This window comes from Saccostrea cucullata, unplaced genomic scaffold, assembly GCF_032062105.1.
Source record: "Saccostrea cucullata isolate Sc308-1 unplaced genomic scaffold, CSIRO_AGI_Scuc_v1 ctg4228, whole genome shotgun sequence".
NCBI classification, from domain to species: Eukaryota; Metazoa; Mollusca; class Bivalvia; order Ostreida; family Ostreidae; genus Saccostrea; species Saccostrea cuccullata.
Genome location: NW_026936251.1, coordinates 55,817 through 70,550, shown reverse-complemented (window position 1 = coordinate 70,550; position 14,734 = coordinate 55,817). Strand labels below are relative to the sequence as shown.

Genomic DNA, 14,734 nt, shown 5'->3' with positions numbered 1-14,734 from the left:
TTTGTTGACTATGCAGCTGATACCTCTATCACATTAGGCACACTGTGTCTCCTCTGTGTGCTGGTTATCTACACTGACCGACACTAACTCTCCTTTCCCGTGGTTAACAGTTTGAGAGCTTTAGTTAAATTGTCTATCGCTGTTGTTGGATCTTCATACTGGAGTGCACTTGTGGCAAATTTACAGAACTTCTGAGCTTTCTGGTAATCTTCTGTCTTTAATTTTACACCACCTGTAAGATAGTGTCATTGTCAGTAGATACACTTACATAACCTGGTACTATAATGGAAATATTGGCTATCCATTTAAGAACAAGTAGGTCATCATGCATACCTAGGTAATCTTTTTTTCCTGTGAAAGAGGTCAACATGACTAACTGGGATTAGAAGGTGGTTTCCACAAATCCTGTGGTATTGGTGCACAGTGTTGGAGGTAGGTGGTGGCAATTATATATAATTTACTGGGATTAGATGGGAGTTTAAATATACCTTGTACCTGTGGTGCAGACCTGGGGGGCCATAAAACTAAGATGTGTTCAATTTTGATCTCTGTTTCACTTTTCCGCTATATATTCCTTTGGTTAAAGTGAGAATGATATCAAAAGTGAGCTTGCCTAGGTGTTATGACCCACAAGCCTGGTGCAGAGTGATGGGGTTGGATTAGTGGTTACTATGGTATTATATTAGGGGTGAAATGATACGCCTCCTTCACAGTTCGATGCGTATCGTAGAACTTGGTCTCGGTTTGGTTATTTTCGATATGATACATTTTGATAGAAGGAAACAAATTCAACCGTTGTTTATTGCTTCCTTTTACTTAATCTAGTCAAATTATTCAAGTGCAAAATGAATAAAAGAAATCAATTAAATTGATTTGACTGTTGAAAATTATTTCACAAACTAAAAGTCCACAAAAATATACTTCTTTAAACTAATTATACGGAGAAACATGTTTTTACCAAACCAGACTGAATGATGATCCCGACTGAAAAATGAACCGAACCAAAACTAGAGATTTTGTATCATGTATCAAACCGAGAAAAAATACCGCTGTGAATCGATACCGGGGTAAACTGTGTTACTATGATATTATATGAGACTTACTTGGAGTGGTAGGTGGTTTCCATGTGTTCTGTGGTATAGGTGCAGATTGAGAGGGTTTGATTGGTGGTTACAATGGTATTATATGAGACTTACTTGGATTGGTGGGTGGTTTCCACGTATCCTGTGGTACGGGTGCAGATTGAGAGGGTTGAGGTGGGGGCTGGTAGGAGGCCTGGGGTGGTGTCTGGGGCCACCCTTGAGCTCCCCCTGGTGCAGACTGTGTTCCCGGTGGTGGCTGATTCCCTGAGGGATACGGCGGTGATGGCTGACCTGGGGGCTGGCTACTGTAGGGTGAGGCTCCCGCTGTAGCACCACTGAATGTGGATGGCTGTGGTATGTCTGTAAAGTAGTTATACTATACAATAGTGTGGAAAAGTTTTAAAAGAGGACCTAGACCTTCACAGTCACCTGCATGTAAATACATCAAATGATAGTGCAAAGTAATCTGTCACACTACTGACAAAGCAACTGACAGATGCAAAGTAATATAAGAAACACAATTTTAAGTTATATTTAGAGTACGAGTTTCCAACTGTATCGGAGATACAGGGTGGGGCTTGAGGCGAGAGCGATAGCTCGAGCTGGACCCCGCCCTGTATCTCCGATACTCTAGGAAACCAGTATTCTAAATGACTTGTGACATGACCTTTCTAATGACCTCACTAATTTACATGCGTATTTGGGTACATGTCTCTCAACCAATTAGATGATTTTGCAGAAAGTTGATGTAGTATCCCATTTTAAGCATTCGCAACTGAAATGCAGAAATGCAGGTATTTATCATTTTAAAATAATTATTTAGGGGATGCATTATATTTTAAAAAATAAATTTAGATAAGATTGCGTAGGTTTTTTTCTCTATTCAGCTGTTGCCGACATTTTTTTAGAATTTAAGTTACGATTTAATGCAAAACATTTTAATATATATACATGTAAGAATCATGTGGGAGTGTTTTTGAAACAAAAATACTTCGGGCAAAACGTATTCTGAGAGAAATGTCCGACAATGTCCTCCACCTGTCGTAATATAAAAAAAATTGAAATAAACAGATGAAAGAAAAGCGAGGGGAGGGGGGAGGAGGAGTATTTTACCTTCATGTTTTTAATAAAATGTAGAGTAACCAAAGGGGATTCACTCACTGGTGCCCCCCACTCAACCCTCCTGTGAGCTTTTTTCCTTTTTCGCTTTCGTAAATGATTTTTGCTAAACTTGTGTACTTGTATACGCTTTTTAATTTATCAACAAGGAATGATCGCACCACATAGTGTCTTGGTTGGTTATAAATCTACCCCCCTCCCCCCAAGTATACGAGTTTCCCCTTTTTTGGGGGGGGGGTTAAAGTAATCATTTGTGAATTTAACTGTCCCACTCCCTCCTTTCTAAAATTTTTGAATCCGACACTAATAACTTCACATTGTAAAATTTTATTCTTGAATAAAAACTGACAGTGTTTTCATGGGAATTGAATGATTTTTGTGTCTGTATACAGATTCAGCTTTCCGTCATCGCTAAAAATAAACCGTACTGTATTGTTGATATTTTGCAGATACAGTACAGTTTTTGCTCATTTGCATAAGAAATGCCCACAAAAAGTGTTCTGTATCGCAGTTACAGTATGCTTGACTTCAAAAGAAAACTCGCTGGGTCATGTCACAAAGGGGACATAATAAAGGTCAAAATGAATTTTAAAATCAGAGTTTAGAAAGCTTCTTTCTTACCTTCCTCCTCATCTTCAGGTAATGGCCCACTAATGGGGGTCTCACCATTCCTCAGACATTTGTGGATGTAAGCTGCTTTCCATTTGGCGTATTTTTTGTTTTTCTCAATCTGTTTAATGAAAGAAATAAAATGCTGCAAAACCCAATCATATCATTGAGCATTTAAGTAGTTATCTAGAGGCCACAACTGTCAAGCTTGGTGCATAAGAATATATCTATAGATGAATGTGACTTATGGTTTGGAAATGAAAAAGGAATAGGTCTCCTTTTGCTGATGACCTATTCATTGTGGTTTACATCTAATTAATTGTTCTATAGCAAAATGTATATGTTAAGCTATTTTCATAGATATCAACATTTTTAAAAATTGTTATCAGTTAAAAAGTACAGAAAAAAGTACTCACATCTTCACTGACTTCATCAAACACGGAGAGGACATCAAACAACATGCCTGCTGTGTAAAATGACTTGACAACATTCCTACAATCAAGTTTAACTCATTCAATCAGTTAATATTATATCATAACAAGACAACATGAAAGTTATAAAAGTTGTTTTTCTTCAAGGATGTGGAAGTACTAAAAGATGATGTAAAAAATGTATTACTACTTTGGCTATTATAAATATGGCAGTGATCAATAATGTTATGGGTCAGAATAACCCTAAATGCCAGCAAAGATCAATCACACAGTTTAAACTTAACAATAATTTATTTACAGTAATATACAAATCATTAAGTACAAACTTAGCAAAAATCTAAAAATACATACATCAGAGTGTCCGTTGCTGCACACAATGTCCCAGTGAAATTATATCCCAGTAATACCTCAATGATGCTTATACGACAATGTATCCACAATTATTTATGCATCGAATTGACAGGGTATTTATACAGTATCATAAATCTAGAATATTCTAGAAATTGTAAATACATGATATTCCTGGAAAGTTCTGGACATGAATAAAGTTCAAGAATGTTCTAGAAAAAATGACCAAACATAATGACCACTCTGGAATGTTCAAGAAACTTAATGTTACTAATTATATACATAATGAAACAATACACATCTCACAACACCTCCCCCCTTAAAAAGTTTGAATGTCAATGAAAACGTAGTATTAAAATAAAATTCATGTACATTAATACAAAATCTAATTTGTTCATGATACTCTGGACAAGGCATCTGCAATAATATTGTCTTTGCCTTTGATATGCTTAATTGTTATGTTGTATTCTTGTAACAACAAACTCCATCTAGTCAGTCTTTGATTCTTATTTGACAATTTATGCAAAAATGTCAGGGGGTTGTGATCCGTATATACAAGAATTGGATGCAAAGTAACATTCAGATAAACATCAAAATGCTGTAAGGCTAACAACAAAGCAAGGCATTCCTTTTCAATGGTGGAATACTTTTGTTGACATTTTGTAAGTTTCTTTGAAAAATAAGAAACAACTCTATCTACCTTATCACTATGTTCTTGAAACAAAGCTGCCCCGATTCCAACATCACTAGCGTCAACAGTAAGCTTAAATTGCTTAGAAAAATCTGGAGTTGACAAAACTGGATTGCTCATAAGGACAGATTTGATTTTATGAAATGATTTTTCACAGTCCTTTGTCCATTCAAAGTTAACCCTCTTTTGTAAAAGATTTGTAAGTGGACTAACTACTGAGGAAAAATTTGGACAAAATTTTCTGTAAAACCCAGCCATGCCCAAAAACCTCATTAACTCTTTCTTGTTTGTAGGAATCGGGAACTTTGCAATAGCTTCCACTTTAGCCATAATGGGTGCAACATAACCTTGACCTACTTTATGACCTAAATACTCTACATAGGCATGACAAAATTCGCTCTTCTCAAGGTTCACAGTTAAGTTTGCTTTAGCTAAAATGTCAAACAAAGCACGCATGATTCGGAGATGTTCATCCCATGTGTCGCTGTATATGACGACATCATCAATGTAGGCCTCGCATCCCTCGAGGTCTTGAAGGAGGGAGTGAATCATCCTTTGGAATGTAGCCGGTGCGTTTTTCATGCCAAAAGGCATTACTTTATACTGATAAAGTCCATCTGGTGTAGCAAAAGCAGATATTTCTTTTGCTCTTTCTGTTAACGGCACTTGCCAGTAGCCTTTCAACAGGTCAAATTTACTGACAAATTTCGCGTTTCCAATATTGTCAATACAGTCATCGATTCTAGGTATTGGATATGAATCAGTTTGGGTAACAGAATTCACCTTTCTAAAGTCTGTACATAATCGGTAGGAACTGTCCTGTTTTGGTACAAGAATACACGGTGAGCTCCAATTACTTTTACTAGGTTCAACAATGTCATTGTCCAACATGTACTGCACTTCCCTTCTTAGGTACTGCAATTTTATTGGATTCATACGGTATGGATGTTGTTTGATAGGCAAAACGTCACTCACTATGACATCATGACAAGCTGCATTAGTTTTCTTTGGAACATCCAAAAGATTTGATGATACTCATTCATCAAGTTTTTAACTTGTTCTTTTTGGTGAATGTTCAAATGTCCAAGTTTGGCATCAAAATCAGCCAAAATATCTGAGTTTTTCAAGCGGACACTCTGATTACAATCTTTCTCATTCATCTCTACACTCGTATCACTCTCAATACAATTTTGAACAGTCTTAGCGTTGGCTAAAGTGGAAACTGGTTTTACAGAATTTCGGTCACACCTTTCAAAATACTCTTTTAACATGTTAATGTGACAAACCCGTTTCTCTTTACGTCGACCTGGTGTCTTAACTACATAGTTTACATCACTGATCTTGCTTTCAATTTCATAAGGGCCATAAAATCTGGCTTGTAAAGGATGACCAGGAATAGGTAAAAATACAAGAACCTTATCACCTGGCTTAAACACCCTATTTCTGGCATCTTTGTCATACCACATTTTCATTTTCATCTGAGAACTCTTCAAATTTTCTTGTGCTAATTTACAAGCATTGTAAAGTTTTTCTTTGAAATCAGACACATAATCTAAAAGATTAAGATCACTAGTCTCAGTCAGCCACTTTTCCTTCAACAATTTCAAAGGACCTCTAACTGTATGTCCGAACACCAATTCAAAAGGACTGAACCCAAGAGACTCCTGGACTGCTTCTCGTGCAGCAAACAGCACAAGATGAACCCCTTCGTCCCATTCTTTCTCATACTGGTAACAATAGGTCTTCAGCATTGTTTTTAGGGTTTGATGAAAACGTTCTAGCGCTCCCTGGGACTCAGGATGATAAGCAGTTGATCTATACTGCCTAATACCCAACTCATGCATGACTTGCTGGAACAACCCCGACATAAAATTTGAGCCTTGATCCGACTGAATTGCCTTGGGTGCTCCTACAAAACTGAAAAACTTGGTTAGGGCCTTAACTATGCTCTTTGCCTTTATATTCCTAAGAGGTATGGCTTCAGGAAACCGAGTGGATGTACACATAATGGTAAGTAAATACTGGTTTCCAGATCTAGTCCTAGGCAAAGGTCCTACACAATCCACCAACACTCGACTAAACGGTTCTTCAAAAGCTGGAATGGGTTGGAGAGGAGCAGATGGTATCTTCTGATTTGGTTTACCTACCATCTGACAGACATGGCATGACTTGCAAAACTCAGAAACGTCCTTTCTTAGCTTAGGCCAATAAAAATGACTCAAAATCCTATTATAAGTCTTATTGACACCTAAATGACCTGCCATAGGTGTATCGTGAGCTAAACTCATGACATCTCGACGATAAGCAGCTGGGACCACTATCTGGTGAACAACACGCCACACTTCATCTGGGAAAGCGTCAGGTGGTCGCCATTTTCGCATAAGGATGCCATCTTTCATATAAAAGCATTCTCCAACTTTAATAGCCTCTTCTGGTGGAAGTGCCCTCTTACTAAGTTGAATGATATCTGGGTCTTTATTTTGTTCAGAGAGTAAACGTTCTCGGCTGAGGATGTCCTTGCCTTGGCTAACATCATCCTCACCACCAAATTTTGGTAAAAATTCTTTCTTCTCTTGCTTCTTGATATTGTGTGGTTCCATGCTTGTTTGAGTGCCATCAAGGTCAGATAAGAAAGTGTCATTCAAATCAATATCAACAGAGGAATTCGTCTCGTCAAAGGCTTGAGTATGGTCTGCCTCCATTTCTCGTCTTCTGGCCATCGCTCTAGTAACAGCACAGGCTGGATAAATGTCATCATCTTCATCATCGCACATGACATCTGGAGTGATTTTCTCACAAACTATAGGATCTGGTACAACTTTTCCACCAGCTAAATCGTTGCCTAGCAACAAAGAAATGCCTGGAACGGGAAGAGTAGGTCGAACACCTACGATAACAGGTCCAGTAACTAAATCTGACTTCAAACTAATTCTATGCAGGGGAACATCAATGACACCTAGCTCCACACCCTGTAATAAAACTGACCCACCAGTAGAAGTCTGCTCAGACAAAGGAAGCACGCCCTCTAACAATAACGTCTGTGCAGCACCAGTATCTCTCAAAATCTGGACAGGTTTTATTTCGCTAGAGTCACCGAGTGAAACAAATCCCTGAGACATAAAGGGCTTATAATCCTCCATAGAATCAATAGAACTGGACTGTGAACCCTGGACATCAGGAGTGTCAGAACAAATCGAAACTAAGGCTTCTCTATCACCTCTAACTGCCGCACAAGCGTGTGGTTGAGTTTTATCAAAATCATTTTTTCTCTTAAGTTTAAAGCATTCACTGATCAGATGACCCTTTTTCTTACAATAACTACAAGTAGGAAGCGACCCTATTCCAGAAGATCCTTCAAAACGTCCTGGACCGGACTTAGAACCACCTTGGGATGGAGACTGGGAACTTGTGAAAGACTGAGACCCTGAACCACTCTTTTTATATGTGTCTGAATTGGTAGAATTGCTGCTAGTCTGAGATCTTGATACAAAATTCTTTTTATGAGATAGAGCATAAGTATCAGATATGACTGCTGCCTCTTCAAGAGTTTTCACATTCTTATCTTCTAAATGTGTTTTCAAATCTTGAGAAACACATTCCTTAAACTCTTCTACCAGGATGACTTGGCGCAAATTAGCAAAGGTTTTATCAAGTTTCTTAGATCTAAACCAGTGATCGAATAAATCTTCTTTCTCTCGTGAAAATTCAACAAATGTTTGATTATCAAACTTCCTATACTTTCTGAATTTTTGTCTATATGCTTCAGGTACTAATTCATATGCTTTTAATATTGCTGCTTTGACCTTCTCATAGTCTGAACTCTCAGCTACCCCTAGTGCAGAGTATACCTCAGCTGCTTTGCCAACCAGTACACTTTGTAACATTGTTGACCAAACGTGTTGTGGCCATTTAAGATTTTCTGCGACTTTCTCGAATTGGGGAAAATATTTGTCTACAGATTTTTCTTGAAATTTTGGAACTAATCTGATATTTTTTGCTGCGTCAAATTCATTCTTGACAAATGACGGTTCTGGTTGGTTTTGTAATTTTAATTTCTCTAATTCAAAGTTCATTTCACGCTCTCTTTCTCGCTCTTCTCTTTCTGCTGCTAATTTGTCTAATTCAAATTTTCGTTCACGCTCTCGTTCTTCTCTTTCTCTATCTCTTTCTCGCTCTTCTCTTTCAAATCGCATTTTCTCTAACTCTAATTGAAACTGATAGTCTGTCATTTTGTAAGAGCCTAACTCTGATCTATCTGTATATTCTGGAAGATCGTATTTTTCAAAGATGTTTTCTTCTACTAGTTTGTTTGCAACCTTAATTCTAATGTCTTGCTTTCTCTGAGAGGATTTAACATCTAACCCAAAATGCAAACCTAATGCGATCAAGTCATCCTTTTTTAACGTATCAAAAACCTGAACACTTGGCGAACTAAGAAAGTTTGTGACCGAAAATACCATGTTGATTTTTGCTGGCTTATAGTCAAATTTAACAATTTAATTAACAAAATTCTGACAATGAACTGCAAAAGTGCAAGAAATTCTTGATCCCGGACGAGCCCCCAATTCTGTTATGGGTCAGAATAACCCTAAATGCCAGCAAAGATCAATCACACAGTTTAAACTTAACAATAATTTATTTACAGTAATATACAAATCATTAAGTACAAACTTAGCAAAAATCTAAAAATACATACATCAGAGTGTCCGTTGCTGCACACAATGTCCCAGTGAAATTATATCCCAGTAATACCTCAATGATGCTTATACGACAATGTATCCACAATTATTTATGCATCGAATTGACAGGGTATTTATACAGTATCATAAATCTAGAATATTCTAGAAATTGTAAATACATGATATTCCTGGAAAGTTCTGGACATGAATAAAGTTCAAGAATGTTCTAGAAAAAATGACCAAACATAATGACCACTCTGGAATGTTCAAGAAACTTAATGTTACTAATTATATACATAATGAAACAATACACATCTCACAACAATAACTTGAAAGCATATGAGCTAAAATTTAAAGGAATTCTAGGGAAAAAAAAGCTAGAATCACTCCTAATACGCCAGTTTTGAGATTGTAACTCTCCTACGATAGAGGCGCAAAAAGTACCCATTTCAGCATGGAGGTGGGACAGGTTGTCTCTGTATACAAAAGTGCATAAATAAAAGAACGATATTTATGGCTTTTAAAATTAATTAAATGTTATAGAAAGATAATAATGTTATGCAGTGATGCATTTGATGATTTTATCAAGCTCAACTATGCATATTTACAATTCTACTATAAAGAATGAATCGTTTAAACGTCCAAATTTGGCCCCCCGATAATTTACAAAAAATAAGTTTAAACATTTTCTACATATTTTTGTCTCAATCTTTCCATTAAACACTGTAGTTTATATATTTCTTTTTCAATTTTCACTTCCTTGCACTATAATTGGGTATTTATCTGATTAATATAGCAGGGGTACGTTGTTTGCATTTATTTCTCATAGACTTTAGGCCACACCCCCACTTTGCAAGCCCATTTTTTATATGAGCGCATTGGTGTTTCAAGTTGTAATAAATACGGTCAATGTAAAGAGTTATACTTGTCATTTTAATTCATGAAAGAAATTGAAACAGCCATGCGCTCACATGTTATTTTCCCAAAAGGTGCAAAATCTCGGGTACCTGTCCCTATAGTAAAGGCACCTTGTTTACAAATTCAATCCGCCTTTGACCTCATGAATAACAAAGCATTGAACACGTGACTCAAATCTATTCACTTTTCATGCTTTGAGCAGATCAATGCGACATCGTGTCCATTGTTGCGAGCTATCGATGGTCAAATCATTTTCAAATGGGTATAATTAGACTTTAAAGTACTCTGGGATAAAATGTTTATGCCGGTATATTCAGGACATGTTCACATTTTTTTTATTTGTTATTATAACGATATTTCAGTTGATTTTGTTTGATTTTTTTTTTCGGTATTTATCAATATATATTGGAGGCTTGTAGCATAAACCTTGCACTTACTACTTGTATCTCATTAATATAGAATTTAAAAAAAAATACTGTGGATATATTATTTGTTCCTAAGTATAATTATCACATCAGTGGTACGTTCATCAAACCTTAGAAGATATTAAATATTTTTCTCTCAGTTTTTCGTTAATTTTATAGATCGTTATTTGAAAAAAATACTAATTTATCATATCTTTAGAAAATAAACCATTTGTTACAAAAGCATACTTCAAATTTAAGAAACCTTACGGAAAAGAAATTGAAGTATGAGACGTTGATAAGGCTTATATATCGGGTGAAAAGTCACTGGACGAACACATTGCACAAAATGCACCCCTAATTGAATAGAGGGAAATTCCGGGTTACTTCTGACGACATGTTATAACTCTTTACATCGGCACAAAATCTAACAACAATTAAATATTAATAACAAAAAATCGAATGGTGAAGGGCGTAATTTTTTTTAAATGGTTTATTGTTTACCCCAATTAAACGATGCAATCTGGACTGTACAAAGTACACTTGTCTAACACTGATGTTTTTTTTTATATATCCAGCAACGATAATATTGACGTTAAACTGTCGTTTAATTTTCACTTTCTTGCGATTTTATTTTTTATACACAGAGTGAAGTTTATATATCATATTTCAACCGTATTTGGTGTGATTTCGCAAAATCATATATGTATATGCTATGAAATAGTTATTCATGTAAATTTAATGAGCTTTAATGTATTAATCATAAGCTTTAATGGATTAATTATCATCTCTATAAAAATGAAGTTTTAAAGTATGAAAAAAGTGTATATATCCTGCATTATACGTTCTATTCACAGATTCGAAATAATTGTGTTTCTTTATATATAAATAATTTGACGAATTTCTAATAAATCATTTCAAATATGACTCGTAAGTTAAACAGAAAAAAAACGAAGTTAAGCCTGACAAATTAAAAAAAAGGGTACTTATATTTGGTCATCTTCTAGCACTAAATAAGAGGTTTTAGGTGTCACTTCATCATAAAACTAAGTACAATTCGAACACACTCTAATGTATTCATACAAATCGCACGCTTGATAGACGCCCCGCCTTCTCACTCAAATACTTGTTCTCAGTGACCTACATAGCCGTAATGGCGAAGTTTTACAGTGAAATATGCGACTTTATTTAATCGATATCATGTATATACTGAAAGTCTCTTTCCTAAACAATCCTTTATTAGTATCCATACAGACTATACTTGAAGACTCTAGCTTTAAGATAACAATTTTCTTATTTAAAAGGGTAAAATTCTGCATGTAAGAAGGGGCGAAATTGCAGTGTTTAGAGGATTCATTCTTTTCGGGTACTTGAAAACGAAAAAACGTCATAGTCTTTATAAAAAGTAACAGATTTTATTCATTGTACGAACATTTTCTAAAAAGTAAGTGTTTTTTAAGTTAAAATAAGGAAAAGAATCAATATGTAATTTAGATTCCCGACGTGCAATGACCAGATGCATGTGTATCGTATTTATAAGAGGTCCATATCTCTTCCTTCGTCAGAAAAGTCTCATATCCACTGATATTTTCTTTTTTGTTTCGATATTTTTGATTTAAAAATGATGCCTTTACTTTAATTCGGTTATTCTCAAGCTGCAGAGTGCATCCTGACAATCGTGTAGTTATGATAAACCGGTATATCGATGATGCAATGTATCCAACATACACAATAACAAATATCTGTCCCACCTGTTTGTTTACGCGGCAACGAAACTCCCCTCCTCAACGAAAGAGCGCACCAAGGGAGATAATCTCGAAACTTGCGTATTGATAACTCCTATAGATGATACAGAAGTATGTATTTAATTCAATTGTTTTAAATTCCTACTTGTTATGTCGTCCTGCTCTGTCCTCATTGTCAGCGTACAGGAATACTTTCAGAGCATAGTTCTCCACATGTGCTTGACCTACGACCTCATTTTTGATTGGTGAATCCTCTGGGGCAGCCTGTTTTTGCTGCAAGAAATACAAGATATTCATTTATTAATCAAATAGTATATTTCATTTAAAAAAAAATTACATAAAGCACACATATCTTTTCCTTTTAGATTTGATTAATTTTTTCAACATGATTAATGAACAATTATTGTTTGAATTCTATTCATTTATGTGTGAAAACCATTGTAATAAATATTGTGCAATACATTACTTCATAGGAACAGTCAGTATAAGTGTAGAACACTTACCTTCTCCAAGTAATCCATCAACCCCAGTAAGTAGCTTTTACATTCTGGAGAAGAGCTGTCAATTTCTATTCCTTTCTTCACTGCATAAAACCGACCTGCAGAAAACAAACAAAAAAATGTTTTTTTAAAAAGAATGTCAAAAAAACAGATCATGTTTCTTTTCAGTTTTTGAATTATATTCATCGTTTTTTTGTCAGCAACACATCTTCTCCATGAAATTTATGGATTTAAAGAAAAATTGTTTCTAATTTTTTTTTTTCAAGAAAATTGACAAAGAACTGGCTTGATTTAGAAAAACCATTGTAGGCAGAATTTTTTTCTCTTGTCCTTCAGGAAGGTGTTTAGATGAGCTATACACAGCATGAAACCTGTCAAGATAATTAAATACTAATTCTCACACTGCTGATGACATCAGGCCAAATATCTAGCCAGCTGAATCTCCACAGAGATTATTAAATGCTTGATCCAGCCATACATTAAGTTTAACATTATTTTAAGGCTATTGGCATGACAGGGACTCTGTCAGTGGTACATCTGATAAGTGATGCAGGATTCCAGGTCCAATTCCTGGTTCAGCCTGCCATAAATTTCTCCATCCCTTTTATACACATGTATTTCTCTGTTTATCTTTTGTGTCTTGTACGACATCTAGTATATACATGTACATGATATATACAATAGCAAACCCAACATTTATTAAATGTTGGAAAAAAGTTGAAATAATATTGTTTAAATGTGATAATTTTAGATGATTAATAGTATAATATCTTTTGATCATAATCAATGCAACGTTTCACAAAAGATGTACTACTGTCACTAGTAGAAGTGATTGAGGAAGCAAACTTTCCATTTTCCTATGACATAACTTAGTTCATCTATTATCCTTTACATGAAATTACAAATATCATTTTAGACTTTTCAGATATATTACTAGAACTCAGTAATTGTGATTATGTCATTCATAATTGCATGGTAATCATGTAGACCTTCACTAAGTTTCAGTTTTGACATTTGAGAAGGTAACTTTGTAAATTCACATACAGTAATACGCAACCACCGGATCCCGCTTGTCATGTTCGATCGCTGTCTTTATGTAATGCCCGATAGGTTTTAACTTTGCAGGGAGTAGATCCAACGACATTTTTGATGGCTTTTACCAAACTCTGATTCAGTGGTGACTGACAGTCAGTGGGACAGTGACACTCTTTTCTTTCGAAATATAAACAACACCTTTCGTAACTCCTGAACCAAAAGAGTTCTAATTTAGGGGGACAACTCCTTGGCTTTGTTCAAATCTTCCTTGCAGAGTTATCATTCGTTCCACGAGGATAGAGTGTGTTCAAGATTTAAAAGAAAGCGATTACATGTCTTAAATAAATATAATTATCCATATGGATAAAAATAATAATTTTGTCATATACAAATTGTTTATAGGGCCTCCATGTTAATCTTAAATAAATGAAAAAAGATAAGCCGGACCACTATGATTTAATTTATTTTGAAGCACGTGGGGTTGAGCAGAGCTGTAGACTTATTATTTTGTACATAAACAAAATATTTTTTTTAATTAAAAATCGTTGCGATGCTGTGTAATATTTAAATTCAAATTTATGATGAAAAATTTGTAATGTTGTGTAATATTTAAATTCAAATATATGATGAAAAATTTGTTTCAATTACAAAATTATTCCAAAAGTTATAGTAATTTGAAATTTTGACTTAAGTCTGTTCTCAGTTTATGGTCTATGAGAAGTTAAAGAACCTCTTAAAGACTAAACATAACCACCGTGAGATTTTTAGCTGACAAACTGGGTTGATGAAATCATTGCCACAGCAACTTATTTGTCAGTATCTTGGCTCGGTTTGAAAAAAGAATCTCAGTCGCGACTGACCTACGACCTTCACCAGGCGCTCTACACTTTGAAGTGAAAGTTGCAATTCCTTCGGATAAGACCATAAAAACCGAGATCTCTAGTCACGGTAGGGATTGCTCATTGTCCTGAGTACCGAGTAAAGGTTTGAAGCCCTCAATGGACATGTATATTATAGTGACGTCTTTATATGAGTGAAAAATTGTCGAATGGGGCCTAAAAAAAACATCAAGCTATAATCTTTAATTCTAATCCAACTGCTTAAATGTATTCTACATTAATTCAAACTATGTATTTTTGAACAAATATTCACATTTAATTTTTCGAGCAGAAC

At 35.2% G+C, this 14,734-nt stretch overlaps 1 protein-coding gene across 1 annotated transcript; it reads right to left on the bottom strand.

The window, feature by feature from the left end:
• Positions 1–6: 6 nt before the first annotated feature.
• On the bottom strand, positions 7–13,779 carry LOC134245092 (vacuolar protein sorting-associated protein VTA1 homolog). The gene is made up of 7 exons (XM_062727355.1): positions 13,571–13,779; positions 12,530–12,624; positions 12,172–12,299; positions 3,227–3,302; positions 2,823–2,931; positions 1,197–1,442; positions 7–232 (listed from the first exon to the last, which is right to left on the bottom strand). Exons 1-7 carry the CDS (start codon positions 13,668–13,670, stop codon positions 84–86), a joined length of 903 nt encoding a protein of 300 aa, XP_062583339.1. The 5' UTR covers positions 13,671–13,779; the 3' UTR covers positions 7–83.
• Positions 13,780–14,734: the final 955 nt, after the last annotated feature.